General features: G+C 38.2%; 1 protein-coding gene across 3 annotated transcripts in view; it reads left to right on the top strand.

Moving 5' to 3' along the window:
* Positions 1 to 21417, top strand: part of Csde1 (cold shock domain containing E1) — a 36397-nt gene that overhangs the window by 1289 nt on the left and 13691 nt on the right. Inside the window, exons 2-9 of one of the 3 annotated variants that reach the window (XM_027393823.2) lie at positions 6484 to 6922; positions 15274 to 15472; positions 16494 to 16603; positions 17002 to 17094; positions 17706 to 17803; positions 20594 to 20675; positions 20998 to 21126; positions 21244 to 21369. In XM_027393823.2, coding sequence (XP_027249624.1) covers positions 15274 to 15472; positions 16494 to 16603; positions 17002 to 17094; positions 17706 to 17803; positions 20594 to 20675; positions 20998 to 21126; positions 21244 to 21369 — 837 coding nt within the window. In that variant the 5' untranslated portion in view covers positions 6484 to 6922. Of the gene's footprint in view, positions 1 to 6483; positions 6923 to 8392; positions 8411 to 15273; positions 15473 to 16493; positions 16604 to 17001; positions 17095 to 17705; positions 17804 to 20593; positions 20676 to 20997; positions 21127 to 21243; positions 21370 to 21417 lie in introns of those variants that run through there. The other 2 variants (XM_035451197.1, XM_035451198.1) reach the window with 2 other exon arrangements.

Here is a 21417-nt window from a genome sequence, read left to right as displayed (position 1 = left end):
ACTGAAATGAGCAAAAAGATAGTGCTATTTAAGCAGTTGAGGGGGACAGACAGAATGAGACTCAGTGGTGGTAGTTGAGTTTGAACAGTTAAATTCTGTTAGGCTGCTATTCACAGAGCTGCCCAGTTTGTTTTTCTTTCCTTTATTGAGACTGGTTATGCAGCTCAGGCTTGCCTTGAACTATGTAGTCCTGCGCTAGCTTTTTTTTTTTTTTTTTTTTTTTTTTTTTTTTTGGTTTTTCGAGACAGGGTTTCTCTGTGACTTTGGAGGCTGTCCTGGAACTAGCTCTTGTAGACCAGGCTCTCACAGAGATCCACCTGCCTCTGCCTTCCAAGTGCTGGGATTAAAGGCGTGCACCACCACCACCCGGCTCCTCAATCTACTTTTTAAAAAGTAAGTTCCATATTATGGGGTATTAATTCAAGCTCCGTGTGTCTTCTTCCCTTTTTTTTTTTAATTTTGGAGATAGAGTCTCATTGTGTAGCCTTGGCTGGCCTTGAAGTCACAGATCTGCCTGTCTCTGCCTCCCAAGTGCTGGGATGAAAGGCGTATACCACCATGTCTGGTGCTCATTTCTCATTTTGAGTTACTAGAAGGCAAACTTAATACTAAATTGAGGGCAGTATAGTTATTCACGTGGATAAGAGGATTAAGTACACAAGCAGCTAAACACGTGTGTGTATGAGCGTGAAATTTAGGTGGTGGTGTGGCACACTTTTGATGCCAGCACTCAGGATGCAAACAAAGGCAGGCAAATCTCTTGAGTTCAAGGCCACCCTGGTCTACAAAGCTAGTTTCAGGATAGACAAGGCTACATACATCATGTCTCGAAAAAGCAAAAACAAAAACCTTAGATGTAATGTTTATCCTTATTTCTTTTTAGTCTTATAACTGAAATTAAAAAAAGAGATGGTATCAGTTTGAATTGCAGCTGCTCTGGATGTTTACTGTCAAGACGAGTATTTATAGCAGCTGAGTTGAAAAGCAAAGTATCTGAAGTACAGGAGATAGGTTTTCTTTTTTTTTTTGTAAATAAGTTCTGACTTAATTGTAACCTTAAGGAGTGGTTGAGAATTGTAAATTTCCAACAAATGAAAATGGTGAAAACTGACTTGTTTTTCTTGCACACATTTTCCCTCCCCTACCTTCAGGTAGCCCCCTCAGTCATCCCTTTTATATCTAGCATAAACCTTAGTTTTGACCGTTTTTTTGAAGTACATTGTTCAGTGGCATTAAGTATATTCCTATTGCTATGAGGGCTATACTTTTCTCAATAAGGTAGATATAACATGGAAATTCCTTTTGGATGAGTTTTTGAGTAATAAAATAATTAGGACTGTGTTGCAAAATCAAGTAGAAATGTTTATAAGACACAAAAATTGCTGTGCCTTTGAAACCTTTCTAAAAACAAAGGGAGACTCATTTTGAGATCTTTTGCCCAAACTTTGTTCCAGTACTTGGCGGGGCTTAGAGAGGAGAATCTTGAGTCAGAATCCATCATGGGCTATGTAGGGATACCTATTTTCACGAAACAACACAAATTCAGAACTTTCCACAGTGGTTTCAACTATAAAAACTTAGTGGGAATGATTTATATGGTCAAACTACGGTGCTGGGAGTAACTTGTGTTTTCCTTCTTGAATCATCATTCTGAGACGGGATCTCACTGTAGATGAGTCAGTCTGCTTCTGTCTTCTGAATGCTAGCTTTAAAGGCATGTGCCACCACTTCCAAGGCATTTGTTTTTTAAGTACCTTTTACCCAAGCAGGTTTTAGAAGTTCCCTTTGTTGAGACATTAGATGTTTTCTATGTGAATGTGGTAATACAGAATTAAACCAATACAAAGCTTAGAAATAATGTCCTTTTATGCTAAGGTACAGCATTAATATAACATTGAAAATAAATATATCTGCTGTTTATCAACATCGCACAGGTAAAGTATCTATTGGTTTGAAATGTGGCATATCTGTTTCTCCAACTTAGTAACTGCAAGCTTCAGTGAGCAGCTACAAGTTCCAGTGAGCAAGTCTTTGCTGGTATTATTACCTCCATTTATTAGTTAGAATCTCTGCCCAATAAACTTAACTTCTACTTTATAAGGCATGCTTTCCTTCTCTAATTGATGGCTTATTCTGCAGCATGGTAGCCACTAAACTACTTTTAAAATGTAAGTTTCGAGCTGGGCATGGTGGCACAGCCTTTGATTGAAGCAGTTGGGAGGCAGAGGCAGGTGGATCTCCGAGGTTGAGGCCACCCTGGTCTACAGAGGGAATTTTGGGACTTCACAGAGAAACTTCGCTTTGTAAAACCAAAACAAAACAAAGGTTGAATTGAAATACACTATAATTATAAGCTAACACTGATTTCAAGAATGTAAGAATCTTGATTAATTAGGTCCACTACATGTGGGCATTAACATTTTTAGTATAACTAAATTAAATTAGGCAAGTTTTTGTTTTGACCTCATTTCTAGAAAAATTTAAATTACAAATGTATCAAATGCTGGGGATATAGTAGAGTGTTTGGCTGATATGTCCTGGGTTCAGTCCCCAGCACAGAGTGAAAACTCAGTATAGAAGCATAAGCTTATAATCCCAGCACTCAGGAGAAAGGCAGGAAAAGGAACATTACAAGTTCAAGGTCATCTTGAACTTGTCTGAAAAATAAAATATAGCATAGAGTAGGTTTTTGTTGATAATTTCTTCAGCTTCCTACCCTGACTGTTGTATTTAATAGCATTTACATGTTAGATACATAATTTTAAATGACCTAATATCCAGGTTATTAACAACTAAATATATACTAAAGGATAGTTGAATTGATATCAATTTTAGTTCCCCTTAATAGGTGGTGATCTAGATTTATTTACTTATTTTTGGGCTTAGCCCTAGCTGTCTTGGAACTCTAGAGCAGGCTGGTCTCAAACTCACAGAGCTGCCTGCCTCTGCTTCATGAGTGCTGGGACTAGAGGTGTGTGCCAACAACACTTGACTGTTGGGTTCTTCAAGACAGGGTTTCTGTCCTGGAACCCACTGTTTAGACCAGGCTGGCCTTGAACTCAGATCCACTTGCCTCCAACAACAGTCAGGTTCAAAGGCATGCAACACCATGCCCAGCAATTTAGATTATATTGTTTGTATCTAAAGCTTATTAATCTTAATTTCAAAAGTTAAGGGAGTAGAGCTATAGCTCAATAGTAGAGCATTTGCCTAGCATGATTAATATTTCAAGTTCAATTCTCACCACCACAAAACACACAAAAATGAGGAAGAAAACAAAAAAAGGTCCAGGCAAATCACAACTGCTGTGCTTCAGTTGTGGTGCATTTGAGCTTAAAACCAACTAATGCATCACAGATTTGAACTATGAAGGTAAGATTTTTTTATTCATAATCACACAAACCTATGGAAAATTTCAAGTATGGTGTGTTTTTTGGTTTTTCGAGACAGTATTTTTCTGTAGGCTTTGGAGGCTGTCCTGGAGCCCACTCTGTAGACCTGGTTGGCCTTGAACTTACAGAGATCCGCCTGCCTCTGCCTCCTGAGAGCTGAGACTAAAGGCGTGAACCACCAATGCCCAGTTTAAGTATGGTGTTCAATGAAATATCTGGCAGTTTTGTTTTTCCTCCTAAAAAGGAGGTACTTCTGCTGGAAGTGGGTTAGGAGGTGCTCTGTTTTTTATTGTCATTCACTCCAAGTAAATTCTGTTATATACTCAGTAATTTCTCAAAATTATAAACTGAGTAGGCACAGTGGCACAGGACTTTAATCCCATTACTTGGGAGGCAGAGATAGACTGATCTCTGAGTTCTAGGCTAGCCTCCTTTACCTAGTGAATTCCAGGCCAGCAGAAGCTACATAGTAAGAATCTTTAAAAAAAAAAAAAAAAAAAAAACAACTTTTTTTTTTTTTTTTTTTTCTTTTTGAGACAGGGTTTCTCTGTGTAGCTTTGGAGCCTATCCTGGCACTCGCTCTGGAGACCAGGCTGGCCTCGAACTCACAGAGATCTGCCTGCCTCTGCCTCCTGAGTGCTGGGATTAAAGGCGTGCATGTGCACCACCAACGCCTGGCCTTGTTCCCTACTCTTGAAAGTGTTTAGCTTTGGGGGAATAAAGCGAGATGGGTTTGTTTTCAGAGAGCTAAAGGAGTTAGCACCACTGATAAATGATAATATTATTTGGAATAGCCAGCCAATTTTATATAAATGCTTGACCAATGCCTACCAGTTCTTCAGAGTTAATTTGGTTGAAACCCATTCAGTTACCTATAAATCTCATAAGATACTAATTTACCTACTCGATTCTTACTTGTTGTTAGTTTGTGATTAATATATACTGCTAGGCCTCATTCAAGATGTGCTCTGCAGTACTTCTGGGTGTAGACTGTAGGAGTCTTGGTTATCTGACAGTAAAATGATTTATCACCTTAGATTGAGTTAATGTAGTTCAAATTTAAAGACATTGTTTTTGATACAGGGATTCTCTTTGTAACCCTGGCTGCCTTAGAACTCCATCTGTAGACCAGTGTCTCCATGAACTGGAAGATTCACCTGCCTCTGTCTCCCCAAGTGCTGAGATTAAAGACATGTGCCACCACTGACTGGCATTGTTTTTCTATTTTCCAGTAATACATGTGATTTTGTTGTAGTTGATTTATTGAGGGAGGGGCATTGGTTGGTGGCAAGTGTAACTACTAATAGATTTCCCCAGCCCCCACTGTAGTTTTAAAAAGATTTTAAATTATTTTATGAGGCTGGGCAGTGGTGTGGCCCGTCTTTAATCCCAGCACCTGAGGCAGAGTCAAGCATATATCTATGACTTAGAGGCCAGCCTGGTCTACAAAGTGAGTTCCAGGACAGCCAGGGCTGTTACACAGAGAACCCCAGTCTCAAACCCCCCCCAAAAATTATTTTATGTATATTGATGTTTTATTTGCATGTATGTTTCTACACCGTATGTGTGTCTTTTGGATTGGAGGCCTGGAGAGAGAGTGATTTCCCCTGGAATTGGAGCTGCAGGCCATTGTGCATGTGCTGGAAATAAATAGAAGAGCAAGCAGCCATGCTCTTAACAGCTGGTAGTTGTCTTGCTATCCTCAACAATATTGCCCTTAATCTAAGGTTTGGGGCTCTGTAAATAATCCTTTTTTTTTTTTTTTTTTTTTTTTTTTTTGAAACGGGGGTTCTCTGTGTAGCTTTGTAGACCTAGAAGGCCTCGAACTCACAGTGATCTTCCTGCCTCTGCCTCCCAAGTGCTGGGATTAAAGGTGTGTGTGCTACCACTGCTGGTCTGGCCCTCTTGTCTATCCAGGCTGACCTATTCAGTTCCTCTCAAGTATACCACACTTATTATCATCCATGCCAGAGAACTTGAATTGAAGCAAGATTTTTAAAAATCCCATGAGGGCCAAGCAGTGGTGGTCCCCACCTGTAATCCCAGCACTTGGGAGGCAGAGGCAGGTGGATCTCTGTGAGTTTGATGCTAGCCTGGTTCCAGAACAGCCAGGGCTCCACAGAAACCTTGTCTAAAAAACCAAAAAAATAAAATAGGTTAAAAAAAGAAAATCCCATGATGGCCAGCAAATGGCACCATGGGTATAAGGTACTATGTTAAATCACAGAAACCTAAGATGGAAAAGAAATAACCTCCTCCCCTGAGAAAAACCTGATATCCATACATGCATGATTCAGTGTCCACAATTCTTACATACACAATAATGTTTTTTTGTTTGTTTGTTTTTTATTTTGGTTTTTTGAGACAGTGTGTCTCTGTGGCTTTGGAGCCTATCCTGGCACTCAATCTGGAGGCCAGGCTGGTCTCGAACTCACAGAGATCCACCTGCCTGTACCTCCCGAGTGCTGGGACTAAAGGTGTGCGACACCACTGCCTGGCTCACAATAATGTTTTTAAAGAGAAATCCCATAATATTACTACAACATTGCTGTTTTCAAAGAACTAGAATTTTGTATTCAGACTTGTCTTAGATGATACTTATGCATAGGATAGTTGTTTATTTCCTTAGTTTTCTAGGTTCTGTTCTGATTTACTATCTTAGTTGTCTGTGCTCACCATACTGATTTGCCTCTAGTACAGTGGTGAAAGGAGAATTTCTTGGCTAGTAAATGACATACAGCACCCAGCCTAGCAGCTGAATTTGTGTCCTGTGTCCTAGTTTTCTCCAGTGTAAACTCCAATGGGGAATTATTTTATATTTTCCATAAAACCTAACACACTTCCGGGTTTCTGTAAGATACTTGTCTTAGCTGAATACTATATTGTGTAACTTGCAGGTGATCAGGGGTAGGGGTTAGCAGGACTTTGAAATAATTTGGCGTTTTGGCAGAGGATGTAAGCAGTCCCCACTTGTACTCTCCAAGAGTGAGTGCTTTCAAGTTATGTGCATCACAGGGCCGTGTTTCTAAGCCTCTAACCCTCTGCCCCTGGTTGTCTATTAGCTGTACTTTGTCTTTGTTTCTGCCTCCAGTATGAAGTGTAACGGAACAGACTTTACCACCTGAAACTGCTGCTTCAAGTTCAGATCAGGCAAGGAACAGACCCGGAACAACCAGCAACACCAAAGAAGAGTACACAAGTTGAAGACACAACACTTGATCTGAAACAAGAAGTTTGTGCCTACTCAACAGCTTTGAAAGAGCACTTCCCAACGCTGCTAGTAGTCTTTGTTTTCTTCAGTGCTGTACTGTGAGATTGCCCGGTGCAGCAGCAGTTGTATTCTTTATTAGCTTGATAGATCATTTCCTCTCGCTCTCTATTTTTTTTTCTTTTTTTTTTTTTTTTTTTTTTTTTTTTTTTTTTTTTTTTTTTTTTTTTAATACTAGCAACTTTCATCCTTTGGAACTTGTGCTGCAAAAGAAAAGTCAGCAAATACTACTGAAAGTGCAATATTTGATTATCACTGCGAGGTGAGTTTATATTTTCTTTGGTTAAAAATAGATAAGCTGGACATATATGGATGGTTTACATGCTTACTGTATTGTTGCAAATAGCTAGTGCTGGAGTATGGTTCACGGACCTAAATTTAAGGCATTTAGTTGCTGAGAGTGTAACTAAGGGACAGTACTCGGGAGGTGTGTGGACAGAGCAACACTTTCTCAAGAGGAGTCTTTTGTTAGAGTACAGAAGTAACAGTTCTCAGATTGGGAGTTTCTGGAGTGTCCAGAGTAACTGGATAGGGTAGTTTTTTAGAGCCAGGTTGTGAAAGGTACAGAATGTTGGCTCTGTTCTGTATGTATGAGAACCAATGGTTATTAGCAGTTTTAATGGATTTTGTTTTTCAAAGGCAAGATGGTTTGATTCCTTTAGATTCATTTGAGAGGTAATTTGAAGATGAGAAGATTTGCTGAGAGCAAAGAATAGACAGTGAAGACAAAGGCTGGTGTATAGATCGAGAAACAGGCAGACAGTGGCATTCTAATGGTCAAAGAGTCTTATAACAGGTTCAATGTGAAGGAAAGCCTAGGGAGAACAGACTTAGTCCATCCCGTTTTCCAAGTTAGAAAGAATGTTTGTCATTCATCGAAATGTGGAATTTGTGTCAGAGCTTGTTGAAATGGGGACCTATAATTTGTAATCAGAAGTCAAGGCTACTAGTATGGAATGTTAAACAGTTATTGAGGGGATTGGGGTTATCAAGAGTGATTTTTCTTTTTAGTTTCTAGGTTTTCTAAAATGTAAAGTCTTAGAAAGGGTATCATTAGGTTATAAATAGTAAGGATAAATGCTGTGAGGAGAACATTAAAGAAGAACAACACATCCACATAGGAAGAAATACAAAGGAAGATGATTCAAAAAGTTCACAACCATATTTTAAAATGTTGCAAATGAAATTCAGTGGAAATTTTTTGTTTGTTTGTTTGTTTGTTTTTGGCTTTTTGAGACAGGGTTTTTCTGTGTAGCTTTGGAGCCTATCCTGGCACTCGCTCTGTAGACCAGGCTGGCCTCCAACTCACAGAGATCTGCCTGCCTCTGCCTCCCGAGTGCTGGGATCAAAGTTGTGCACCACCAATGCCCTGCCCGAAATAGTTTGTCATATTTCAAGAAGCACACAGGCCTACTATGGATGCGTACTGCTTCTTTTTAGTGTGTGTATGTGTGTGTCTGTCTGTGTGTATGTTCGTGCACTGTGTGCTTGCAAGATCCATCAGAGGCTAGAAAAGGCATTGGTTCCCCTGAAACTTGAGTTCCTAGGTCCTTAGCAAGAGTAGCAAGTAAGTTTTCTAAGCTGCCTCCACCCCACCCTTATTACCCCATGTTGTTTTTCTTTTTTTCTCAAGACAGGGTTTCTCTGTGTAGCAATAGTGACTGTCCTGGAACTTGCTCTGTAGACCAGGCTGCCCTTGAACTCAGAGATCCACCTATCTCTGACTCCCGAGTGAGTGCTGGCATTAAAGGTACATCCCACCACCCCAGCTCCTGTATTGTTTAATTGATAACTACTCTTAGTGATAATTTTACCTCCATAACCAATTTTAAAATAAATTTGTTATAGCCTGTCTTCTGTTCTTTTTCTTTGTCTGATTTTAAAGAGTAAGTTTAGGCTTTTGTTTGTTCTATTGGACTAGATGGAGATACCTACCATATAAAGCTAAAGGAAGAGGCTGGGGTGGTATGTGTCTCAGTTTCTTGGCAGGCTGAGGCAGGACCTGATCCCACAAATTGAAGACAGCATGGGTAACAGCAGGACTGACTATATGTGCCTTTGAGGGAAATAACTTACAGAATGGAATTGTTAGTAGAGAAACCAGCAAACTATGTCATAAAATTTTTTCTCAGATGTTATGACACAAAATTACAATGACTAGAACTTACATTTTATTTTTATTGATTTTTAAAAATTTATATGTGTTGCCTGCATGTATGTCTGTGTGAGGGTGTTGGGTCCCCTGGAACTGGAGTTAACAAACAGTTGTGAGCTGTCATATGGGTGCTAGGAATTGAACCTGGGTCCTGGAAGAGCAGTCAGTGTGTATCCACTGAACCATCTCTCCAGCCCCTATTTTATTTCAGGGAATTTTGAAATCATTTAAGCTCTGACTTTACATTTGGGAAAATTAATGGTAACTATCTAAGATATTCTATTAGACTATTCTAATCTATATGAATAGAACTTAGATGAGTGCTGATATTGTAGGCATTCACTTCCTAGTTGAATGAATAATCCAGCATGGGCAATGCTTCTCGGAGGACCCAGGTTCAGTCCCCAACATCCATGTGGTTGCTTACAACCATCATCCATAACTCCAGTTTCAAGTACATCCTAAAGCTTCTTATGGTTTCCTCAGGTATTAGGCACTCAAATGGTACCATGTATGTAGTCAAACACTCATGCAAAAAACGTTTTTTTGTTTTTTGCAATGTCTTATGTAGCTCAGGCTAATCACACACTGAATATGTAGCTGAGGATGGCCTTAAATTCCTGATTCCACTGCATCCATCTTGCAAGTGCTGAGATTGCAGTCATGTATCATCACACCTAGCTCTATTCAGACCTGGAAACCTGCTGTGTAGGCCCAGCTGTGTCCCTCAACTTGTAGGTCATCTATCTGCCTTTACCTTTCTTAGTGCTGAAATTAAAGGTGTGTGCCACCACACCTGACTTACTTTATCCTTTCTGGTACCTGGATAATGTTATTAAACTTGTGTCAGAGCTCAGCATGGGACCTCTGTATGCTTGTATGATAGTCTGTAACCCAACCCTGTCTCCCCATTTTGATGAATGCTACCAAAGTGGGTATCAGAAAACTTAATACACACTAGTTTACTACCATGAAAGTATATGAACATGTTAGCTCCACCAGCGTTTTTTGTTTTTTTTGTTGCAGGTTTTTGGTGGTGGTGGCGGCGGCGGTGTCAGTTTTATTTTTTGAGACAAGGTTTCTCTGTAGCTTTGTAGACCAGACTGGCCTTGAACTCATAGAGATCCGCCTGCCTCTACCTCCTGAGTGCTGGGATTAAAGGCATGTGCCACTACCACCTGGCTTGTTTTGTTTTTGAGACATGGTTTCTCTGTGTAACCCTGGCTGTCCTCTAACTAACTTGTGGACCAGGCTGGTCTCAAACTCAGAGATATGTCTGCCTCTGCTTCCCAAGTGCTGGTATTAAAGTTATTAACCACCACCAATGCCCAGGTTGTCAAAGGGCTTTTTAATCATTGAAAAAACCCAAAATTTCCCTAAGTCTTAAATTAATTCATTGATTTGTTCATTTGTTGTAGAGCCTTTTTATAGTTAAAACAAGTGAGTATCTAGACTCATGCCATCCAGTGATGAAACTCCAAGGGTTTAGCCAAACAAAAATAGTTCTCAAAGTAATGTTCTGGTAATTTCATTACACAGGCCTACTTAAATCCTTTAATACCACTATGAAATTACTGCATATTTTCCTTAAATGAGCATAAAACTTTGCACATATAAAAAAAAAATCAAAAGTCTTTGTTTTTTGTTTTTTTTTTTTTTTTCTGGAAATTGTGAAACACCACCCCTTTTAAAGTATTTTTCTTTGAATTAGAAACAAGATTGATTTACGTGACAATCCCAGTTCCCTTCTCCTTCCCTTCCTCCCCTCCCCCGTATTTTTCATTTTTTTCTGAGCACTTTGCATTACATAAGTATTGACTTTTGTGTTTTTTTATTGAACATTTCATTTTATTATTAGTGTGTCCTTTATGCCCCCTCCCCGAGCTAGCTGTGTACCACAGGTTGGCTATGAACCCCGAAATCTTCCTGTCTCTTCTTTCCAAGTGCTGGGAAAAAGGTTTTGGCAATGTTGAAGAAATAGGTTGTGATAACATAAAAAGTGTATAGTTTACCTAGATTATTATGAATTCTTTGAAAAAAAAAAAAAAACATTTCCAAAGTTGTATTCTCAGCACTCAAAAGGTTAAGGCAGGAAGATTGCTGTTTCAAGTCTAGTCTGGGCTGCATAGTACAAGGCCAACTAGAATTATATTATGAGACTCTGGTTTAAAAACACCAAAAACTGTAAAGTTGAATAGTATCTATCTTTTCCTATGAGGGATAAAACAATACCTAAAGTGGTTAAAAATAAGTGGTGGTAGGTTAGGGTTACAGCTTTCTGAATTTTGTGTTTCTTTCTTTTTCTTTTTTTTTTTTTTGTTTTTTGTTTTTGTTTTTTTTCCGAGACAGGGTTTCTCTGTAGCTTTGGAGCCTATCCTGGCACTCGCTCTGGAGACCAGGCTGGCCTCGAACTCACAGAGATCTGCCTGCCTCTGCCTCCGGAGTGCTGGGATTAAAGGCATGCGCCACTTTAAATCTTTATTTTGGTGGTTCTGGAGACTAAATCAGAGCCTCATGCATTTTTGGTACCTGCCACCAACGCCCGGCCAAATTTTGTGTTTCTTATCACATGGGTTTTCATTTAACAATCTGTGTTGTAAGAAAGACTATAAAGTCTAAACATGAAGAAATAGGACTTGGAAATTCATGATCTAAGTCAGTAGCCTAGAATAATGGTCCTCATATTATTGGTTAAAATCCATGTCAGTAAGAAGCCTGTGAAAACATTATAGATTGTATTATTATACTGTGGTTGTCTTGGAAGATTACAGATAGTAAAAATGAGCAGTATTATGGAAATAGTTTATCTGTTTATAGAGATTCATCTCATCTCCAGTAGATAAGAATGGTCTCTGTATACTTGTTTGTTTTTTGGGCTAGTTTTTGATTCTCTTGTGTTCCTAAATTTTTTGATAAGCAAGTCTTTGCTTCTTAGGTGCTAGGATTAAAAGCATGTGCTACCATGCTTGGTGTATTTGTTTTGTTTTAGATCAGTGGTTCTCAACCTTCCCAGTGCTTCCACCCTTTAATACAGTTCCTCATGTGGTGACCCCCAACCATAAAATTATTTTCATTGCTACTGTTGTGAATTGTAAATAATCTGTTTTCCAATGGTCTTAGGTGACCTCTGAGAAAGGATTATTGACCCCCTCCTTCCCCAGAGGTTGTGACCCACTGGTTGAGAACCACTGTTTTGGAGGCTTGTTTTTGTGCTCTTTTATTTGCAAAGCAGGATTTCACTATAGTCCATGCAGGTCTTCAACTTAGTAATCTTCCTTTAGGCTCTCAAATGTTAGGATTATACACATGAACCACCATGTTTGGCTTTTTTTGTTTTGAACTTCATCTTATTAGGAATTGTTATCTCAGGGACATTATATACGTGGTGTATTGTATTGGAGCTAATAAGCCTGACATACTCATTAGATCTCATTAAGTAGTCATTTATTTTATAATAAGGTTGAATAGTATTGGGAATAGAAGTGTCAACTCCCATGTGTTTTGCTTGTGCTTACCTTACCTTTCATGTAAGTTTCTGCAGCAAGTGCCTCTGTTGTGGAGTTGGCTATATAATTAAATGTGTTGGGCCATTCAGTTGGGCATACTTAAACTGTAATATGCTAAGAGCAAATGAGTAAGGAAATAGGACTTCACCGTCAACATAGTGATTTGGTAGTTTAATTCTCAGAATATTTGAGTTATCTGAGAAATTTAACTGATGCGTCAGCTTAGTGGGAGCTAAGCTATTATATATATATATATATATATATATATATATATATATATATATATATGAACTAATTTTTATCATAAGCAAAAAATGCAATTGCAGCATATTTGTCCTATTTCCTGTTGGATTAGAATTGAGATTAGGTTCCGTTTGAACATTGAGAAGAATTTTGGCTTAGTAGTTTCCTTACTAGCCACTAGAGTTCTTGTTTTTCTGACAGGTTTCTCCTGTAACCCTGGCTATCCTAGAACTTGCTCTGTAGACCAGGCTGGCCTCAAACTGTGCCTGGCTGTCACTAGAGTGTTCTTATGATGTTTAAAAACTTACGTAAAACACAGGATAATGATTGTTTAATCTATCTGTGAATACTTTTCAATTTGACCTTTATTTTTATACTTGTAAACATTATGCTATGTTGCCACAGCCATTTGATATGGAGAACGTATTTACCTTGTCATCAGATCCTCAACCCACTTCTGCAGCCCCTCCTTCACTTTCTTTACCCTTATCTTCATCTTCTACCTCATCTGGAACAAAAAAACAAAAGCGAACCCCCATGTATCAGAGATCTGTAAGTCAGGAAAGGAGTGATCCAGTTTGTCTTGCATCGTGTTAAGCATGGCTTATGAGGGCTTTGTGGTTTGGTTGAAGTGCCTGCAGACTCACTGTGTAACCTAATCATTTCTTTTCGCTTTGAATTTTGAATAGTAGTTTAGAATCTTGCTGCTCAAAGAAAGCCTAAGAGGACTCTGAAGCATTGCTAATGGTTGCTTAGATCTTATTGGAAGTAGAGGATTTCACATCATTATCTCCATCCAGTTAGTCATATTCTTGTGTTTTAATTAAATTACCAAGTGGTTTTAGTTGGAGAGAACTTAAAGCCCATGGTTTGAGTTATCTGCTAGTGGATTTTGACAAATGATTGTTTCCTCCTTGGTAACTGGGCATATTAATATATTATTTTTATAGACTTTTGTGAAAATTTGAGTTAATACACTTCAGAACAAAGGCTCGCTTAAAGGAACTTAATTACTAGCAGATATGCATTCATTTGGATATTTTGAGCATCCCACCTATTGTTTCTTCTTTTTTTTTTTTTTTTTTCTTTTTTTGTATTTTTGAGATAGAGATTCTCTGTGTAGCCCTAACTGTCCTCAAGCTCACTCTGAGACCAGACTGGCCTGGAACTTAGAGATCCACCTCCCCTTGCCTCCTTGTAAGTGCTTGGATTAAAGGCATGTGCCAGCAAGACCCAGCTTAACTGTTTATCTTTCAAGAATTTTGGTCTTTGGGGCTAGAGAGATGGCTCAGTGGTTGAGAGTGCTGGCTGCTCTTCCAGAGGACCCAGGTTTGATTCCTAGTAGCCCCACTGTCTGTGACTCTGGTTCCAGAGGATCTAGTGCTCACTTCTGGCCTTCATGGACAGTATTTGGTGTACAGACATACATGCAGGCAAAATGCTCATCATTTACATAAAATAAAAATAATTTTGCTCATTGAAGATAATATCCTTCTAGTAATTGCCTGTTTCAGGTAAGTGAAAATGCTTATGTCATAATTTCAGTGAAAGGGACTTTTAATCCCAGCACTCCAGGAGGCAGAAGCAGGCGGATCTCTGAGTCCGAGGCCAGCCTGGTCTACAGAGCAAGTTCCAGGAATACCTCCAAAAGCAATACAGAGAAACCCTGTCTCGAAAAACAAAAGAACTAAATGTAAAGCCTTAGAGAGGGTGCTTCTGTGGAAAATTACTCAGCTAGCCTTTACTAGATGCTTTTTCCATTTATGCTGCTTTTAAATTTATAAAATCATTAATGATTTATGAAGTACCCAAGGTAATAGTATTTGACCTAAACAGATTACATTGTATTGTAATAGCTCCACTTTTCACTGAAGAATGTTTTTGCTTTATTAGATCTTAGAATTGATCCATAGCAGTTGGTATTTAGAGATGTCATTAGTTCATTAGTGTTTGGTTACTGCTTGGTTCTTATCAAGGAAAAGGTCTTGAATATTCTTAGGAATTAACTAAACATTGTTAGATGATTTTTCTTCCCCCCTCTGCCCCCCCCCAGGGTTTCTCTGGCTTGGAGGCTGTCCTTGGAACTCACTTTGAAGACCAGGCTGGCCTCGAACTAGGATTAAAGGGGTGTGCAGCCACCACCTGGCTGTTAGATAACTCTTTGCCTGAGAGTTTTGTATTAGAGTTTTTGACTCATAATTTTCAACTATTTTTTTCAAGCACTTGAGCATGCATTTGCCAAATTTTTTTAGTTTAAGTATTGAATAGAGAGTTTATTGTGTCAGTCTCTACTAACTTTATGAATTCAACCTGCATGGCTTACTAAATAGCGTAAATATGAACATAGGTGTTAACAAAGCTGGTAATTCTAGATAACCAGTTCTTTTATATTGGTTACTTTTGTTCTATAATTGTTTCAGTAATTTAAAGTTAATGTTATTGCTTTATCTTAGTATTAAACTGTAGGAATTGTTTGGTTTTGTAAGTGAAAATTCTATAAGTGACAGCGGTTACTTAAAATAATTGTGAAATGTTAACTAAATATTGCAATAGTAAAAATCTATAAATCAACTCTTTAAAAAAATTTTTTAACTTCATTTTCTTTGCCTTTCTATAACAAAGATAAAAAGACCAGATTTAGTATGCTGTGGAAATTATGAGCAGATCATTATATATTGAGTTTGTTTGTTTGTTTTCTTTTTAAAACAGATGAGCTTTGATCCAAACCTTCTCCACAACAATGGACACAATGGGTACCCCAATGGTACTTCAGCAGCACTTCGTGAAACTGGGGTTATTGAAAAACTGTTGACCTCTTACGGATTTATTCAGTGTTCAGAACGGCAAGCTAGACTTTTCTTCCACTGTTCACAATATAATGGCAACCTCCAGGACTTAAAAGTAGGAGGTAATCTGTCAGCTTACATTTTAATGTCCTATTGCAGGTCTACTGGTTCTTGAGAGTGCTTTTTCAGTGTATTATAAGCCAAAGAAGATGAACATTTTAGTTGTGCTAACTACTGAAACATGTATCCTAATTTTTACTGTGGTGGTGTCTTTTTGAGATCTGAAAAACTTAACTGGTAAAATGATAATGAGTATTTTTTTTTACTTTAGATACTTGGACAATTTAAAGGAATAAAGCTACAGGTTTCTCTTTCAAAACATCAACAAAAACGGGGCTGGAAAGAGGCCACAACAGTTATGAGTACTTGCTGCTCTTACGTAGGACTTGCATTCAGTTTCTAGCACCCACACCGATCTAATGGTCTTTTCTGGCCTCTTTGGGCACCGGACACACACACACACACACACACACACACACACACACACACACAATGTCATAGTCTACTTATGTAAATGTAGGCAGAACTCTCATACACATTAAAAAATCTTTGATAATGAACTTAGAATAGAAGTGGCTAACATGAATATTTGGTGTACCAGATGCTGGAGGGTCAGGGTGTGTAGCATTGATTTGTTTAATCCTCTCATCAGTCTTGTGTGTTAGAAATTATTATTTTATAGATAAGGAAGCCAAAGTATAGAGAAGTTAAAATAGAAGTTTCCAAATACTGAAATCTTGTATTATCTCATTTTGTAATGTGTGTAAATGCCATGGAAACTAGGACTTTATATATGACTATCTCAATCTAAGGCAGTGACTCTGAAAAGCTCATGGGTATCAGGCTGGCTAAAATACATATTGCTGTACTTGATCCCCAGAGTTTGTCTTTGCCTAGGTCTGAAGTGAGGCTCAAGAATTTGCATGTCTCCTAAGCACCCAGGTAATATTGATGCTTCTGGTCTAGGAACCACACTTTGAGAACCAATGGTCTAAGACACTCAAGTATTACTTTAGAGTTCAGAAGCAAGATGGACATTTTTCAAGCATTAGTCCAACAAACATAACACATTCTTTATTTTAGATGATGTTGAATTTGAAGTATCATCTGACCGGCGGACTGGGAAACCTATTGCTATTAAATTGGTGAAGATAAAACCAGAAATACATCCTGAAGAACGAATGAATGGACAAGTTAGTGACTTTGATATTTCGTGTTTCCTTAGGGCCCTGTATTTGCATATCTTTCACATTAGAAAAGGAAGATTGTCCCCTGCCTCCTCAGTTTGCACGAAGAGAGCTCTAGTATATAAAGATAACTTTTAAGATTAGATCAGAAGCACTGGCGTTTCTTGACCTGAAATAAAAACATGGTCAAGACTCAATTTGGGTTTTATACATAACCCTAAGTCTTTACTTACAGTCAATTTGTATACTGTAAGTTTGAAATTTGGCAGCATGACATCCTCTTGTGGATCATATTAAAATGCATCCCTGTGTATAGTATAGAGGATATTAGAACTCAGTTTATATTGCACAGTGCTGCTCCTGAAATGATTAGCAATGGAAATTTTTTTTTTTTTGACTGGTAGGTTGTGTGCGCTGTTCCTCACAACTTAGAGAGTAAATCTCCAGCTGCCCCGGGTCAGAGTCCAACAGGGAGTGTATGCTACGAACGTAATGGGGTAAACTTGTGTATTTTTCTTAAACCTTTGCCTGATCCATCATGTGATCTATAAGCGTACTTTAAAATTCAAAGTAGAAAACGTAAGCTAGTTGCTAAAATCATTTTTAAATTTGGTTTTTAAGAGGCTTCAAGTGCAGCATAATAAAATTATTTTTAAAGAAAAAATCCATAGGACTTCCAAGTGTGTTAGCTTGCCCAAGTGTGACCTTAGTTAGAACATTAAGGTAAAATGCTCCTTTAAATCACTTTTTGGTGGGTTGTAGGGAGGGGGGATTTATTTCTGTCCTTTTAAGCACTAACTCCAGCTTTTTATTTGGAATGCCTTATATAAAAATTGTCTTTTTGAAATGTAACTACAGTCTCTGGGCAAATGCTTCCACGTGTGTAAAGCTTTTTGAACTTGGATTGCTGCTCAGCTGTGGACTCAGAGAAGTCATCAGCACCATGGAGGGGAAGTGTGTTTATGAATAAGACAACTTACTTTCCATACTGCATATAACTTTAAGACCTTTGGCTTTAAACTCCAGCATAAAAAGTATTTAAGTAAATCACATTGTACAGTAAACATGCATCCTACGGAGATAATAATAATGGCTTGTTAATTCACAGGAAGTGTTTTATCTGACTTACACCTCTGAAGATGTGGAAGGGAATGTTCAGCTGGAAACTGGAGATAAAATTAACTTTGTAATTGATAACAATAAACAGTAAGTTCTCTTCAATATTTTCCTAACCTAAATCATTTTTTTTTTTTTTGGTTACATTAAAAATTTTTGAAGTAAGAGGCAGGTGTGATGTTGGGCCCTCCTGGTAGTCCTAACATTTGGGAGGTTGAGGCAGGCAGGACCAGGAGTTGTAGACCAGGTTGAGGTATGTTAGATCCTGTTTTAAATACCTAAGGAGGAGTGGTAGGGAGGGGAAATCTAAAGTGATTTAAATACCTACCTGGCAAATCTGGGTACTTTTCTTGACTCTTGAAGATTTTTATTCAGCAGCTGAAGCCTTAAAGATCTGTAAATATTCTTTGACCAGGTATCAGAATATAAACATTATCCTTTTCGTTTGTTTTATTTTCGTTTTTTTAAGACAGGGTTTCTCTGTGTAACCCTGGCTGTCCTGGAACTTGCTCTGTAGATCAGGTTGACTTCAAACACAGAGATTCACCTGCCTTTGCTTCCTGAGTGCTGGGGTTAAAGGAGTATGCCACCACCTCCTGGCCCAAAACATTGTCATTTTAAGGGAACTACCTATTCATTGAAGAGTTTTTGAAGAAGGACCAATAAATACTTAAGATTAGTTTTGAGAAAACAATGAAAAGTCAAATAAGAAATGAAGAAAACTGTGGTTAGAGATGTATTGTGACATTTTGGGGGAAATGGCTAGAAATTTGATTTAGTTATGTTGGTTGGGTTGTAGGAGCATGCGATGAGCTTTATAGCATGATCTTGAAAAACTTGGAGGGAGTTGTGCAAGTGAAGAGATAGTGGGCTCTTATATAGTAGAGATGCTCTAGTAGTGATTCGAGTTAGTTCATAAGATAGAAGATCAGCCAGGAATTTGGATATGAAGGCAAATTACATTGAGGAGGTCAGAATCTAGATACTGTTTCTTTCTGGCCTGGTTTAAGAGACAAATGATAGTTGTTGGAATGCTAGAAAAAAAAAAAAAAGGAACTGGATTGTGGGTTTCTATATTACCAGTTTTAAACCAAGCATCTTTTTGTTTTTTCAAGACAGGGTTTCTCCTCTGTAGACTAGGCTGACCTTGAACTCACAGAGATCCGCCTCTCTGCCTCCCGAGTGCCAGGATTAAAGGTGTGTGCCACCACCACCCAGCTACACCTAGCATCTTAATTGAATATGAAATGTAAAACCAGGGAATAGATAAAATGGGTTTCAGATGGGAGCCACTGAAAGCTTTCTTTCTTTCTTTCTTTCTTTCTTTCTTTCTTTCTTTCTTTCTTTCTCTTTTTGGTTTTTCGACACAGGGTTTCTCTCTGTAGCTTTGGTGCCTATCCTGGCACTCACTATGGAGACCAGGCTGGCCTCGAACTCACAGAGATCCACCTGCCTCTGCCTCCCAAGTGCTGGGATTAAAGGTGGCGCCACCCGTGCCCGGCAAAAGCTTTATTTCATTTATAATAATTTCTTATCTATGCCAAAGACTTGTACTAAATAGTTTTTTACCTAATACTTCCTTGTTTAATTTCTTGAGGTTGGGTCTTTATGTAGCCTGTCTGTCCTGGAACTCACTATGTAGACTAGGCTGGCCCCAAACTCAGAGATCCTCCTGCTTCTTCTTGAGCGCTGGGATTAAAGGTGTGAGCCACCATGTCAGATATTTAGATACTGTATGTGTGCACATGCCACTTGTACTACATGCATACAGTGTCGTAGGAAGCCATCATATCCCCTGGATGGAGTTTACAGGTTGTGAGCTACACCCATGTCTCACATGGGTACTAAGTATTTATCCCATGTCCTCTGAAAGAAGCAGCAAGCACTCTTTACTGAGCAGTTTCTCCAGCACCTGCACTTAGTGCTTAGTCCTTAAAAGAGCATTGAAGTAATTTGTCTGACTTTAGACAGCTGCTCTTAGAACATTGACATAAACTTGAGTTTATGTTACTATTGTTTTGTTCAAATATTGAGTAGTGTAGCAACGTGTTTTAAGTGATTTCAGTTCTAATAGAGTGAATATTATTCTCAAAACTATGGCAAACTCTCCTGTCTCTTGGAGGGCAGAGATAAGATGGTGCTTCAAGCCTCTAATCCCAGCACTCAGGAGGCAGAGGCAGGATAATCTCTTCAAGGCAAGCCTGGTTTATAGAGTCAGTTCCAGGTCAGCCAAGCTACATGGAGAAACCCTGTCTCAAGGGAGAAAAAAAAATTAAAAGAAATGGCTACTACTAAATTTAGCACTTACTGATAATGGCCTTTTTAAAATTCTTACCGCCAATACTTATAAGTAAGGTTTACCTGACTGTAAAACTAGAGTTTTTCCACCTTTGATATGGTATTCAAGTTCCATTTTTATTTCAGTTCTTCTGTTAGAATTGCCAAGTAGAGCTGGGGGGGGGGACTGGTGCTGGTGGTGACAGTGCTGGCGGAGATGGCACACACCTTTAATCCCAGCACTTGGGAGGCAGAGGTAGTTTCAGGATAGGTTCCAAAGCTACAGAGAAACCCAGTTTCAAAAAAACAAAAAATTTCCAAGTGAGAGTAGCACAACATATACCCAATTAAAACCTTGATTTGTTTTTTAATTTTAAAAAGTAGTCACAAATTCATGAAGAGAAATCCCATGAATTTAATGTCAGAAAAGATGAGAATTTTATATTTATATATATATATGGGTCAGATATCAAACCTTTTATTTTTAATGACAGAATTTTTGAGACCTAGGAAAATAGTTGGTTTTTGTTTTGTTTTTGACTCAATAGTTTGTAACCAACTCAAATAATTTAACACCCTTGATTTCTCTCTTTTCTTCTCCAGCACTGGTGCTGTAAGTGCTCGTAACATTATGCTTTTGAAAAAGAAACAAGCTCGCTGTCAAGGAGTAGTTTGTGCCATGAAGGTAATTGCTAATAAACTTGAAAGTTACGTTTGCTATTGTTTTGTTTTTGAACTGCTTTTAAGCTTTGTACTAGAAACCCAAACTTCTTTGTTTTTCTATCTTCTGCTTTAAGACTATTTCCTTATTAACTTAAATTGAGTTTCATAAATCCCTTGATTGCTAGTTCTGGAAGTCTTGGTAAAGGTAGATTTTACTAAGTTGTGTTGTTTGGACTAAAGTATAATTTTAAGATAAAGCTTACTGATTTTTTTTTCATTGTACTCATACATTTCTATATTGATTGGTAATGTTCTTGTGTTTGTGGGGGGGCTTTTTGCTTTAGGAGGCGTTTGGCTTTATTGAACGAGGTGATGTTGTAAAAGAAATATTCTTTCACTATAGTGAATTTAAAGGTGACCTAGAAACCTTACAGCCTGGAGATGATGTGGAATTCACAATCAAGGACAGAAATGTAAGATGGTTCATTCACTAACTTTGTCATTGGCCTTTTAATATTAATAGTGGATTATATCATTAGGGAGCACTTAAAATTATGTGACCCCCTGCCCATTCCAACCTCTTGATTTAGGGTAAAGAAGTTGCAACAGATGTCAGACTATTGCCTCAAGGAACAGTCATTTTTGAAGATATTAGCATTGAACATTTTGAAGGAACTGTAACCAAAGTTATTCCAAAAGTACCCAGTAAAAACCAGGTGAGTTGTCTTTATAAGAAGGCTCTTCTTTTGACTAGTCAGCAGTAC

This window comes from Cricetulus griseus, assembly GCF_003668045.3.
Source record: "Cricetulus griseus strain 17A/GY chromosome 1 unlocalized genomic scaffold, alternate assembly CriGri-PICRH-1.0 chr1_0, whole genome shotgun sequence".
Classification (NCBI taxonomy): domain Eukaryota; kingdom Metazoa; phylum Chordata; class Mammalia; order Rodentia; family Cricetidae; genus Cricetulus; species Cricetulus griseus.
Note: the sequence above shows the minus strand (reverse complement) of the source record. Positions and strands in the feature narration are given on the sequence as shown.